This window comes from Penicillium verrucosum, assembly GCF_028828655.1.
Source record: "Penicillium verrucosum strain IBT 35672 chromosome Unknown utg000002l_segment0_segment0, whole genome shotgun sequence".
NCBI classification, from domain to species: Eukaryota; Fungi; Ascomycota; class Eurotiomycetes; order Eurotiales; family Aspergillaceae; genus Penicillium; species Penicillium verrucosum.
Window position 1 is genome coordinate 5,367,373 of NW_026643211.1, and position 13,349 is coordinate 5,380,721.

Below are 13,349 nucleotides of genomic sequence, written 5' to 3' on the forward strand. Positions count from 1 at the left end.
TTCCATTTCTTTTTCCTCTCCATGGAGAACCACCCTTGTCTCGGCCCCACGGTAAGATAAAATCAAACTCGTAGTTGAGCTACGTATGACATATACTAAGCAATGCCCTGCAGAGGCTCCAGTGGGATCTGTTGTGCTAACAGCGTCAGATTAGCAAGTGGCCCTTTCTTACGGGGTTTAACCATCAAGACACGAATAGAGAGATATCGCAAGTCGAACTAAGTATATCACAGACATTATAGTTCGAAAGCTATACAAGCATAAGAACATTAATCATTACTAGGACCCACACATGAACAGCTGGACACTTCTCCTCCCACACTTAACACCTAGAAAGATTCTACCCAATCATCTAATCCTGCGAAGCCCAATGGGAACATCATCGTCAACTTTATGCTGAGGTGCCTCCTCATTCCAGTCCACATTTCGTGTGGAAGCCTTTTGCCGCAAGAAGCGATACTTCTGCAAAAGCCTTCTATAGAAGAACAACAAGGCAATTCCAAGACCCAACCCAGCCACCGAGCCGACCACAATACCCGCAATAGCACCATCTGAAAGACCGGAGCCTTCTTCGCTCGTGGCACCTGTGTTCTTCGTTGCACCCGATGCTACAGTAGCAGTAGCAGTAACCCCAGATGTGGCCGTGGCTGTGGTAGCAGCATCGGTAAACTCATCCGATGTCACATTGAAACAGGGGACTTGGTAGGTGAACTTGCTCGCCGGAATGTACGTTACGTCCGCACACGCGTAGTAGGTTTCGTTTTTATCTGTATCGAAATCCGAAGTGTATTTGATCTGGAAGGTAGCATTCATTCCTTCTTCTATGTCCATAGATGGGTTGGGCACAGAGTAGCATTCGTGTCCTGGCTCGATCTCGGAAAGAGTGGAGCCGCTAATGAAGGCCTCAAAGTCGTCATTTGTTGTCGGATCTAAGGGAGATTTAGTCTGGATAGATAGATGATAAGGATAGAGCTGGCGTACTGCTTTTGTGGGAGATCGCAACCTGCACATTCCATGACTCGTCTTGAAGTACAAGTGCGAGCTTGCCGTTGACTACAGTGGCATGTCAGTATATTTGATGTTTTTGGGGTTGCGGATAAATACGGTCTTACTTAGTGGGAAATTTGTTCGGTTCACGGTCCCGGTTGATGAGCCACAGGGCGCATTGTTGTCATATGCTGCACCCCAGGGGCGATCAGGTGGCCACAGGAAGGCAGCTGGGCCCATATCTTTGCTGGCTTCGTCGCCGTGAGCACATAGTCCTCCAACAGCAGAGAGAGCAACCAGTGCGATGTAGTTCCTCATAATTATATTGAGAGGATTGGTCTACTGAAGGGTATGACCAGGGAGATGCTGTAGAAAGGTCTTGAAGGAAAATATGGAAAACAGAGACATCGGCATTTATAAACTTCAAGTCCCCATCGACCTCGCTTGCAGGCTGTGACCGATATGCGAGATAGTCTTGAGTGGATGTATGTCGGTTTGACCCGACTTCCACTGCCAAGGGTTTTAATAACTGCCAAGCACGTAGCGACCAAAGTTTCCTAGATGTCATGGCCGGGAATTCTCTCACCGAAGTTGGACCACTGTTAGGAACCCATCAGGGTCGAGTCACGAGTCCCTAGTGAAGATACAAATTATGGTTCGGTGGCTTGCCAATGTAGGGAATTAATTTATTGAAGCCGGAGGAACCCGCCGGTAAAGAGCGTAGAGGAAAAAACTCTGGATCTAGATCAGATAAGATCAATCAGATAAGATGAGTGGGTCCTACAAGGCTGTTTTGGTTGCTTTTGGTTGGTTCGCTTCAACGTTTTGACCCGACATCAATAGTTCATTTGAGACATGACCACAACAGGTAACCCCATCCGAAAAGTTCCCAGTTCCCGGAGGTCTCATACCACCTTGGACAGCTCTTTGCTCCGAAATGAGTATTTAGCCAAGACATTGTGCTTTTTTGAGAAGCACGCACGGGTGAATAAGTAGACACTGAACTGCCGTCTGTTTTGTGCCTGCATCATCGGTCTTTACATTTTCAAATATCCATCTCTACCTCATTTCATCATGCGTCTTGTCAATGTGGCTGCTTTTGCCTGCGCTGTAATTAGTGCCAGCGCATTCGAATTCCCCGACTTTGTCCCTCTGCACCGACGCCAGGACCCCGGCACTCCTGCGTACGAATGTCACGCCAACTGTGGTATGTTCCATATCCCGTAATCCTGCAAATCATGACACAAGCTGACAGATAAGGCGGCGTAATTACCGCCGGCCGTACTAACGGATACTGTGATGCCGACGACTTCAAGACCGAATTGACCGATTGCTTGAACTGTGCTGTTGAGTTTGAAATTTGGAAGTATTACGGTGGCTCCGTGTCTAAGGCTGCCACTGCATGTGGATTGGATGCCACCCCGGTCGAAGCGTCTTCAACCTCAGCTGGAGCACCTGCTATCTCGGCTGAAAGGTCTTCTACCGTTACACCTGTTAGTGCTACCACTACAGAGAAGAGCGTAAATCTCACTGTGACGACTGATGCGGTCACCTCCTCTACTGGTACTACGGTCACTTCAACTTCCGTGAGCCCCCCGCGTGTTTCTGGTTCTTCTCGCCCATCGTCATTGATTCCTTCGGCAATACCTGCTGGAAGCTCGGTTGGTTGCTCTTCTGCTTACTAGTGGAACCATAGCTAACTTGCCACAGACTGTTAGCACCCCTTCCTCCTCTCCCGTATACACTGGTGGTGCTACGATCAATGCGGGCAGTGGATTGGTCTCTGGTGCTTTTGCTGGTTGTCTTATTGCAGCCTTCATGTAAACTAAGTTGTATAGTGTTCCTTGATGGAAATATGGAGGGTATAATGATGTTGGCGGTAGTATTGTCACTTAGTCACCTTGTCTATGGGCAACGGAGTGTAAGTCCCAGCAGTAACTAGGTGTTGGGTGCCTAGGTGCCTGAGGCCCAGGGCCTCACTTGGGACAGATCCTCTTTGTGCAGTAGATAGTCTCTCTCTCTCTCCTTCTCTCCTTCTCCTCTACGTCCAACAACATAGACGAATCCCAAAGTGTTATTCCTCCATATTGAAACCACGTAGGATCTCTATCACTAGGTTAATACACTTGAATGCCTGGAAGCATATATCCCACCACATTCCCACAGGCACCCAACAAATACGCTCTTGCCAAAACGGTTGACGGTAGGTGCCGTTTTATTCGCCATTAAGTCTACGAAGTGTAACCTATAAACGGCAAACAAATATTGCATTCGGTGAGGCGACAACGTTGATGTTTGAGTTACATGGTCACAGTGACCTGGTAGTCAACAAATATACATTTTAATGAGGAATTGCCAGCCATATAATGAGCCAAATTCCTTCATTCACAGGGGGTTTCAACTGGACATAAAATTGCACTCCAGGCTCGAACTGAGACCAATACATCGATTCATTTAAGATCACCAAACTCTATAATCCATCCTCACCCTTAAGGGGTCACGAACCAAATTTGGTATTCAATGCGAGAATGGAACCTCGTTGTTCTCTGCCATCCGTATACCCTCAGCTGTAGCCTCGTCCAAATCCTCGACGGGAAGACCAAGCAACTGATTATCCAGACCCCGCCTAGACTCATAGTCCCCATCTCCATTCGCGAAGAACATCCGACTGTACAACATCTTGGTAAACACATTCCAGTTGTGCACCTTCATGCCCTCTTGTCCTTCTTTGAACCGCTGTGCAACAGAGTCCTGCGTGATAGTCCAGTCCGCATCCGTGGTCTTGGTCACGCGCTTAACGCTCTCAAACATCTCACGCTGGGTCAATCGGAAGCTTGACACATACACCGAGCGGTTTCGAAATTGGGATAGGGTGGGAGACTGGTCGTTCTCATCATCGGGTAGTTCCTTCAAACTCAGCAATTTCGCAATAGCCCGACCGGTCTGCGGCCAAGTGCTGGTGTTAATGGAAACATCGCCCCCATCGTAGATGGTGAGGCTGCGCTTGTGGAAATCAAACCCAAATCGGTCAGGTCCACCGCCCAAGCTAAACTCGTACCAGAAGTTGCAGACCAGGAACAGGTAGGAGCTGACGCCCAGACGCGTGATTTCGGCAATGACGCGGTCGCGATTGGGGGTGAGAAGGCTATCGTCACAGAGAGAGTCGTTGGCGGCGTCGTGCCCGTACCAATTAGGCTCGATATACGGTACCCCAGCCTTGGCGGCGGCCCGGATGAGCCTGATCATGGTGTCGGGTGGAGCCATGACGTTCATAGTGATTAGCAGTACTTGTTGGCCGCGGAGGACCTCCACAAGCGCTGTGTCATCGTCACTGGCATAATCGACGCGAGCAATTTGGACGCCTTCAGGCATTTGGTTGGTGCTGCTAGGGCGGGTGATGGCGGTCACGATATGCTTGCCATTTTGAAGAAGTTGAGCGATGAGATGTCTCCCAACTGACCCTCCAGCCTAAATTTTGGATTATTAGCGATCTCAATAGAAATATCAAGTGAAGTGATCGACGTACCCCGACAATCGCGACATTTTCGATGCGGTTGTTGAATCCCTCGGGTTGATCCTTAGCGTATCTGACGGCCATCGTTCGTGGTCGTTTTGCACCTTATATATACGGAATGAGAATAGGATATAATCTTGGGATTGAATAAATTCCGGGTGCGGGCTGGCCTTATAATAAAGAGAGGGAATCTAGTCGAGGCACACGCCGGTTTAAGGGCATACAAAAGAAACGGAGTTAAGAATTTTGGCCAACTGGTCGGGCACGGAGATAAGCTATGTATTTCTACTAGGATTTTGTTTTAATCTCCTAGGACGAATTGAGTGAATTTAATTGATTGCAGCCGGAATAAACGCCGTCTTATTTCCGACTTATCTTGGGGGTCCAACTTGGAACCCAACCCCGGGGCGTGGGCAACCCCGTTAGATCGCGAACATGATCAAAAGCTGAACGGCATGTTGGAACAACTTTTTCCCTGGATGGATCGAGCTGCACTGCCACAAATAATACCTGGATCATAAGCCAGTACTTAACAGTCCGCCACGTATCATAGCAATCATTCAACAGTGATGGTCGTAGTATCATGGTTCCAACAGTCTCACGTATTGCAGCCTTCTTGACAATTGTCTACCTCGCCATTAGACCAAGCGAGCTTGTCTCACATTTCGCTTTTAATGTAAGATGAATGTTGATTGTGGGGAGCAGAAGAGGATATTATAGACTAAAAAATAGTTGAACTCGAATGTTACTTCAAAATGGTGCACCACTCACCATAGTCAAACAGACGACTTAAACACGGAAGTAGGAATAATAGACACCAGAGCTAGAGTGGCACCATACTATATCGCTCCGTGCGACGCCAATATACTACCTTACTCGTGACTATCCGCTAGGAGGACCTCAACTCAGTGTGGACTACATTCCATATCGATATTACCTCTCAATGATACTCCGGTACATAGATCTCCTCCTGCATAATTTGTTGCCTTTGTTGTCTAACCGGGCCTTACGCAGCTTGATACACCGTCATGAACTTGTCTTATCACTCCTCGCATTTAGTTGGTTAAGCCCCGAGTCCCAAATTTAACCCACAGCCAAACCAAATTGCCGCGTGCCTTCAGTGATCTTGAACTTCCACAGCTTCTCTTCATACTTTTGTCGTTTACTCACGGTCACGGGGAATCTTCCATCCACTGGGCCCATATTTGATGTGGTCGCCGAGTTCATCCTCGGTGGTGCACGCCAGAGCCGATCGACTGGGGCAATGTCATATCGCAAGGCGATCATGGCGACTAGAGGCAAGATCTCACTAGTAGAAAGGTGGCGCCCAGGACAAATTGTCGGTGAAACACCGAATGCCATGAACCCGCCAGTACGCCGGGGATCCTTTTTCTTGTGGCCATTATCATCGATTGTCGTAGTGGATCTCAGAAATCTTCGCCCGTCGAACTCATCCGCCGAAGTTCCCCAAGCACTCTGATGTCGGCCTAATTGCTTCGCCGGCATGAAGAGCATGGTTCCGGATCTAAGAAAGTAATTGTCCGCCAAAACAACATCCTGTGTCACGAAGCGGATCGTTACCATCGTTGTCCTCATCCGTAGAACCTCCTGGTACATTGAGAGAAGAAGTGGACAATAATCGCGAAGGTACCCAAAATCAATGATGTGCGTACCGTCGGGAGCAACATTGAGGGCATTTTGCTCTACCTCTCCCCGTATCTCCTCAAGCAGCTTCGGTCTTGAGAAAAGCTCAAAATGAACCCAGAATGCAGCAGGAACGGTATTTGTCAGTAACCCTACAATCAGGGGCACCTCCGCATACGCTATTTCTTCGTGAGTAAGTCCAACCTCGAGGAATGATCTGTACCGCATAGTTAGGAGGTCGGAGCCGTCTTCATAACCTGCGAGATCGAAATAATCTTTGAACGCAGCACACAAACGCTTGCGTGCCTTCCAGGTTTTGCGGGCAATTAACCATGGCACAATGTTGGCTAGTAGTAGCGCCACATTCCGCTCGAGTTCCCTGCTCAGATATTTGAGGGATTTCATACCCAAATACAGGTCTTTTACACTCACCAGAATGTGTCTTCAATGTGTCGACTTTGGAATGGGTTCGAATTGCCGTATGTAGCATTTGTACTAACAACTGTAATGACATGCCGAAGCCATGCGTGCAAATCAATAGAATCGTAGTTGCCCATGTCGTCAATTATAGGTAGTAGCTGCCGAAGCATTGTCCGGTTCATTTTGTCAAGGGATTTCCCAGCAAGGACGGGTGTCGTATCATGCACGATTCTGGAAAGTAGGCTGGGACCACGATTTTGATCACACAAATGGAGGAGTTTCTCGGGCGGAGTTTGACACATATGTTTCTGGGTGAACTTCAACAACGGTTCCAATGTAATAGCTGTGGGATGCTTCTGAGCAGCACGCATGATGGCAGGTGAGGGTGTCACGAAGAGCTTGAATGATAATATGTTGACTGCAAATATTGAATGCTCTGGATGTTTTTCACTGCCGCAAATGCTGCATTAGTTTAGATTGCCCATATGATAAAATAGATGACTCGCCATAGCATGCTGAAATATCTTGGGCCATGTTGGATGAGCCCCATCAGATGCCCCACAAGTGGGATCTTGCTCGCTACCGACGGAGGCTCGCGACTTTGGCTGTGCATCATTGTATACGATGCGGATAGAACCACGACCACTACCACACCAACGATTGCCACAACATAAATGCCTAGCATGGCCAAGATAGCTCAAAGAGTCTGAGTGAAGCAGAAGTTCGGGAATTCCGGTTGAGAGTTGGTGAGAGATACCCCAAGGGAGCCTTGCACACTTTTTAAAAGCTTTGAAGTGTCCTAAATAGGTAGTCGCTGGCCGAATGGCGTTGCACAAAAAGGGAAAGTACCTTTCTCCGACTAACAACCGCTAATCTTCCCATTGATGGAGTTTCATTCGCTTTTGTCTGAATCTGTTACTCAGACCTGTTGATGAAATAGCGTCTGCTGGGTAGAAACTCGAAAACAGTGCCCAGCTAACTCATTAAAATTTCCGATTTCTAAGAGGCGATATTCGATCCCGCTATACACATTCTCAGTTACTGATGCAAACCCGGGTATAATTCGCTCTGGTATTATTTACATAACAAACAGGCCGACTCATTAGACCATCGCGATTCAATCTATGCGACCGGTTGTTCAAGCTGAGCCTGCTCCGCCAAAGCCTTTAATGATCTCTTTTCTTTTTCAATGCCATTCCGTCGCTGAGCCGTGTCACACATCTCAAGGTTCCCACATTCACATTCCCCATCCCTGAGCCAGCGATAAGTGATACTCCACCGCTTCCCGCGCGGCCTCACCGTCTCATCCGGGAGGGTATCATTCTTCCGCTTCCTAATCCCATGCGTCCAATGCAGCCTCGAGTCACCGCTCATTTGCATCATGCTCCGCGGGGTCAAATCGACCTCAATGCGTTCCTCGCCCCGGCGGAATATCATCATCGCCGGCGCACCAAGAGATAAAGCGTAGAGCTGGTCATATGGCTTGTGTGCATCTACATGGGGTGGGATCCCCGCGCCTGGAGGATAGTATTGCAGACAGACCTGGTCTGGAGGTCGATCCTCGGTTGTTGGAATGAGAGGTTGGAGCCATTCTGGGAATTCCTTGTATGGAATCTCGGGATCTATCCCGAATGTTTTATAGTCGAAACTGTAGCCGTAATGGAGTGATATCCGGCCAGGGCGGTCGGGCCATTCTAGCTCGTTGGTAAAGACAGAGATGAGTCGTTGCTCGTGTTCGGTATCGATGAAGTCTTCTTGCCAGAAAATACCGTATGGCTCGGTTGATAACTCGTGGAAATTGCTCCGATCTTCCATTATCCTTCTGGATCCTGTCTTGAATCTGGAAGGTGGGAATAAAGTGCGTGGAGTCTTTGCACGCGATAACCTTCAAACTCTGATTTTGTGAATGGCTGTATTTATTACCAGTATCAATACAACACTCTCCAAATAGTTCGCACATGGTCTTCGTAATGTTTCACCTGTAATCGTTTTATGCTGTATTGCAAAATTACCATGATTGATTCGTTTGTTCGGCTTCAACAGCATTCAAAATGTTCACTTGAACAATCATTTTACTGATAATTCACTGATAATTCACTAATAGTTCATTGATAGTTCACTGATAGTTCACCTAGGGTTTACTTGCGTGAGTTTATATGTCACTTCCAAACCTTGGTCATATCGTACCCAACTCAACCCGGAGATTCGAGTTAAATTGAACTTCATTTCATTCAACACCCGACTCCTTTGCTCGAAGAGCAAGCTCCGCAACCAAAATGAAACCCACTAAGAAAAACTCCGACTATCCGTTCTGTGCCACTCAGTTCATCCATCGTACGTTTGGACCCTTCCTCGTTTCTAACACCCTTACAGGATCGTCGCTTATACGCCATCTAAAGAACAATTGTACTAAATCTCAACCACCAGCTCTGAGGCGCAACTCATGTCATCAGTGTGACGCAGACAAAGTAATTTATGTTGGCAGCCCGGCAGCCTAAGACCAAACACGTTGCTTTGTTTCTCCATTACCTCCTCGTTAAATGGGTACACCCTCTTTATGGATTTATATTTCTTTTCCCAAAATCTCCCTATAATTATATTATATTGTCGATAAGGACCCGAACGGTTAGCCCGGTGTGTGCATCGAAAGCTAGCGCCTTTTACGGACGGACATTTAACACTGCTCAGAGCCGTGACAATTGGTTGCGGCTTGGTTGAGGATTGGCCGCATGGGTGTGGGCTGTTGAAATTACGACAGCGAGGCGCTGAATGGAGATGGGTTAAGCAGAAGTCTGACCTAAAAGTTTGTCTACCTTGCTACTAATATGACCCTCATCTGTTTTCTTCTCACCAAATTCCCAGTGTCACCCTTTTTTTTTTCCTACGTTTGTTTTGCTTTTTGCTGTTATGGATCCTAATGAGGAGGTAGTGGGCCATACTGATGCTGCCTGGATTATAGCCCTACATCGCGAGCAACCGGCAATGGTGATGGAAGCGGTGCGTGAAGCGCAATCTAACCAAACTTTCGACCATCAACTGCGGTTTAATTCATATCCCAACCATACTGACATTCGCCTCCATCGCTCCCGACTCGCACGTGAGGTATTGAAGAACCAGGCAACCCTTAACGTGATCCTCGATCGATACGAAGAAGCGATCCAAGGAAGAGTCAACACGCACCTGGATGTACTCGAGCGAGCCAGCCGAAACGACGGACACGCACGGGATTTATTTACCCCGCGTGTACGGGCGACTAATGGGACCACCCCTACATAACCCTCTGATTGGATACTGCCTTACCGCCTTTTCATCACCGCCTTCTTAAAGCATATATACACTAATTTCAACTTCTCTTTTATTTCTACATACACTTTACAATGCTACGACCAACCATCGATCTTGAATCCTTTAAAGATGAGATCATCTCTCTTTTCTAAACCGCTATAGCTTTCTAGTCTATATACAACACTCTACGCGATACATATACCCTTATTGTTACACCTATAACAATAAGGAGGCGTATTGAAACATAGGGAGTTGAGCGAATCCCAAAACAACCATATACAACTTCAACCTATACTCTATATGAACGGATAAGGACACTTATCTTCTAAGTTAGCCTTTGTAATCGACAAATAACAATTACTCTTTAGACCGAAGGCTTTAATAGTAAGCGTTCTAGAGTGGAGGGAGAGAGAAAGGCTTCAACGCCGAAAAGTAAGGGAAGGAATCCTAGGATTTGTATGGTACGAATAATTGTGGCACTAATACCGACCAGGTATTAGTAGTCGGTGTTAGTATTAGGCCGTGGCACTAATTGTTAACGGTATTAGGCTGTGCCACGTCAACAATTAGTGCCCATTTTCTAAGGCATGAAGGTTATCGACCTCATAATTCAGGTATTCAGGCATCTTTAGGCTTCAATATTACTAATAACTACATAATCAGTTTTTGTAAAGGGAGAGTGATCGAAATTACTGCCGGCAATATAAACCAATCAGAGGGTTATGTAGGGGTGGTCCCATTAGTCGCCCGTACGCGTGTTAGATCCTTATTATCAGATCTTTCCGTCTTGGTTCAGTGCGAAAACCAGTTGATTCCTTTCGCGCCCTGGGTATCGACATCCTGTCACGAGATAAAAAAGTGCGTTGAGGATTTGGAATGGGAATATCACAAGGGTGTTTATTTTCTACCCATCCTAAGGGGTATTATCATGACAAATTCTTCGAAAACACCCGAGCATCATTCCGATCGGAAGTTTGGTTACTCAATCGAGAGACGACGGTCCGATGAGACGACGGTCACTCTGCAGGCAGCCGAGCGTGCCCTTGATCGTTTCTGGCACAAAGTTGACGATCTCACTTCAAGCCGGCAAGTCTATTTGCCAGAGGCGTTAATTAGGCTTCTCCAATCGAATCGAGTTGTGCAATGCAACCCAGATTTGGCGGAACCCTTAAAGAGGGAGTCTGACTCAAGCTCACGAGCGTGCCAAACTAATGTCGCCCTCCTAGTATCCGAGACGTACTACGAGCTCCAATATCGCACTGAACAGACGATTGGGCCATCCAGACAGCAAACACCAAAGCACAAGCTTAAAACACGCGGTATTACGATTTTACAGTCAGATTCCACAGTCGAATTAGAGAATTTGTCTAAACTTAATCTTCAAGCGGAACAGCATCCAAAATTCCACGTTGATGGGCGCGCTCACGGTATTTCGGGCAATGTTCTTCCAGCCCTCGTGCACCGCCCAACCCGGCGAGGTTCCATGGGCCGAGTTCCTACGTGCCATGCAGAGCATAGGGTTTGCATGCGAAAAGCTATATGGCTCGGTATGGCAATTTACGCCCTCAACTCTCAAGGTTCGTGGTGGCATCCAGTTCCACGAGCCGCATCCGATCGGGAAAATTCCATTCCGAATTGCGCGCAGTATGGGACGTCGATTGACATGGGCCTACGGCTGGGAAGGGGACGACTTTTGTTTAGAGAGTGTTTAGGTATCTACTAGACGAACCGGACATGGAAATATGAAATACATCAACCAAATCATCGTTTCGCTATTCGATCAAAGGCTTTTTGTAATATAGTGCTATGTCAGGAGCCCTATAGCCTAAGGCTAGACAAGTTCCTTTGTTTCTCATTGATCTCCTTTTACGTAGGCGCACCTTCTTCTCCATAGGCACACATGAATTCATGGTTCCTCCCCCCCGCCCTCTCTCTCTCTCTCTTGATTTCGACTACCTACGATAAAAGATACTCCGATACCACCTGGAGATTCTCGCTTCAGACTGAATAATGCAACATCGTACCCCGCACGGGTCGAATGATAAACCCCCACTCCGTTGATAGGCGATCTTTAGTGCGGGGGTCCAATATGGAGCACGGGGGCATATCTCTACCCCTTGCATCCTCTCATCACCTTATAAATTGCAACACCTCTGCCGTTCTACACAACCTCTCAAGATTCAAACCCAGACATTGACCATCGCCAGCACCGAACTAGCACTCAGCTCATTCAGTCCCGCGACTTCGAATTCAACATGTATTCCCCCAATGTCGGCGATAGGGTCGATACCCTCGACACGCCATCCATGATCGCAGACCTCGATCTCGTCGAGGCCAACATCAAGAAACTGATGGACAAGCTATTACCAACTGGTCTCGATATCCGCCCCCATCTTAAAACCACAAAGAGCGCGATCCTAGCCGGCAAGATGGTCAAAGCGGGCGCGAAGGGAGGCTGCGTGGCCAAAGTGAGCGAGGCTGAAGTTATTGCCGCAGCCGGATTCGACGACTTGTTTATTACCTGCGAGATTATCGGCTCCGCAAAAGTACAACGGCTAGTGGAACTATACCGTAAACATCGCAAAATCAGGATAGTTGTTGATAGCGAAACTGGCGCAACAGCTATTGATGAGGCTTTGGCGAAAGCCGGTATCGATGAACCAATCTCGGTTTTGATTGACCTCGATGTTGGGCTCCATCGCACTGGTGTTCTACCTGGTGACCCAGCCATGACCCTAGCAAAACATGTACACGGTCTGAAGCATTTGAAACTGATCGGGCTCCATGGCTACGAGGGTCATTTGCAACATTTGCATGATAAGGAAGATCGAAAAAGTCAATGTCTGCAGTCCATGGAGACCCTCACGAACACTGCGGACGTGCTGCGGGAGGCTGGCTTCAATATTGACGTAGTCACTACGGGTGGGACTGGAACGGCCGAGTTTTGTGCCACCGTACCGGGTGTAACTGAGCTCCAGCCTGGGTCGTTCATTTTTATGGATACGGATTACCGAAATGCCGTGGGCACCTTTTATTCAAACAGTCTTACCATTCTGTCAACTGTTTTGAGCAAACAAGGTCCTCGGTCGGTCACAATCGACAGCGGATTGAAGTCATTGACGACCGATAGTGGCTTGGCAGAGTGTAAGGACTCCCGGTACACTTATGGTGTTCTTGGTGATGAGCATGGGTCACTCAGTTGGGAGGAGGGTACCCCGGCACTTTCAGTTGGGGATCGCGTGGAGATGGTACCGAGTCACATTGACCCTACAGTCAACTTGCATGATTTCTATTACGCCCATCGGGGTGGCGTCATTGAAGAAATCTGGCCGGTCGACTCCAGAGGCAAGGTGCAATAGTTGCCTAGTCAATATGTGGGTTCATGGGGGACTCCAAATACACGAGGGAATTCATAATGGTAGTATCTAGTTATTCATTATCTATATAACAACATACAAGCCTCCATGATTGCGCATCCTGGCCTTTTCAAATAAAATTC

General features: G+C 47.7%; 8 protein-coding genes across 8 annotated transcripts; 4 read left to right on the top strand and 4 right to left on the bottom strand.

Annotated features, from left to right (window-relative positions):
- Nucleotides 1-348: 348 nt before the first annotated feature.
- On the bottom strand, nt 349-1,305 carry N7516_007629 (copper acquisition factor BIM1-like domain-containing protein; the record flags this gene model as incomplete). Its single annotated transcript, XM_057220349.1, has 3 exons — nt 349-929; nt 982-1,053; nt 1,113-1,305. The coding sequence occupies 3 exons, from the start codon at nt 1,303-1,305 to the stop codon at nt 349-351; spliced, it is 846 nt and encodes a 281-aa protein (XP_057074440.1).
- A 756-nt stretch (nt 1,306-2,061) lies between these two features.
- N7516_007630 (uncharacterized protein) lies at nt 2,062-2,811 on the top strand (the record flags this gene model as incomplete). The annotated part of the gene is made up of 3 exons (XM_057220350.1): nt 2,062-2,194; nt 2,248-2,648; nt 2,698-2,811. The coding sequence occupies 3 exons, from the start codon at nt 2,062-2,064 to the stop codon at nt 2,809-2,811; spliced, it is 648 nt and encodes a 215-aa protein (XP_057074441.1).
- Nucleotides 2,812-3,504: 693 nt separating this feature from the next.
- Nucleotides 3,505-4,585, bottom strand: N7516_007631 (uncharacterized protein; the record flags this gene model as incomplete). Its single annotated transcript, XM_057220351.1, has 2 exons — nt 3,505-4,455; nt 4,514-4,585. The coding sequence occupies 2 exons, from the start codon at nt 4,583-4,585 to the stop codon at nt 3,505-3,507; spliced, it is 1,023 nt and encodes a 340-aa protein (XP_057074442.1).
- Nucleotides 4,586-5,584: 999 nt separating this feature from the next.
- Nucleotides 5,585-6,936, bottom strand: N7516_007632 (cytochrome P450; the record flags this gene model as incomplete). Its single annotated transcript, XM_057220352.1, has 2 exons — nt 5,585-6,524; nt 6,578-6,936. The coding sequence occupies 2 exons, from the start codon at nt 6,934-6,936 to the stop codon at nt 5,585-5,587; spliced, it is 1,299 nt and encodes a 432-aa protein (XP_057074443.1).
- Nucleotides 6,937-7,687: 751 nt separating this feature from the next.
- N7516_007633 (uncharacterized protein) lies at nt 7,688-8,380 on the bottom strand (the record flags this gene model as incomplete). The annotated part of the gene is made up of 1 exon (XM_057220353.1): nt 7,688-8,380. One exon carries the CDS (start codon nt 8,378-8,380, stop codon nt 7,688-7,690), a length of 693 nt encoding a protein of 230 aa, XP_057074444.1.
- A 1,092-nt stretch (nt 8,381-9,472) lies between these two features.
- Nucleotides 9,473-9,841, top strand: N7516_007634 (uncharacterized protein; the record flags this gene model as incomplete). Its single annotated transcript, XM_057220354.1, has 1 exon — nt 9,473-9,841. One exon carries the CDS (start codon nt 9,473-9,475, stop codon nt 9,839-9,841), a length of 369 nt encoding a protein of 122 aa, XP_057074445.1.
- A 1,421-nt stretch (nt 9,842-11,262) lies between these two features.
- On the top strand, nt 11,263-11,562 carry N7516_007635 (uncharacterized protein; the record flags this gene model as incomplete). The annotated part of the gene is made up of 1 exon (XM_057220355.1): nt 11,263-11,562. The coding sequence occupies one exon, from the start codon at nt 11,263-11,265 to the stop codon at nt 11,560-11,562; it is 300 nt and encodes a 99-aa protein (XP_057074446.1).
- A 543-nt stretch (nt 11,563-12,105) lies between these two features.
- Nucleotides 12,106-13,209, top strand: N7516_007636 (DSD1 family PLP-dependent enzyme; the record flags this gene model as incomplete). The annotated part of the gene is made up of 1 exon (XM_057220356.1): nt 12,106-13,209. One exon carries the CDS (start codon nt 12,106-12,108, stop codon nt 13,207-13,209), a length of 1,104 nt encoding a protein of 367 aa, XP_057074447.1.
- Between the last annotated feature and the right edge of the window lie 140 nt (nt 13,210-13,349).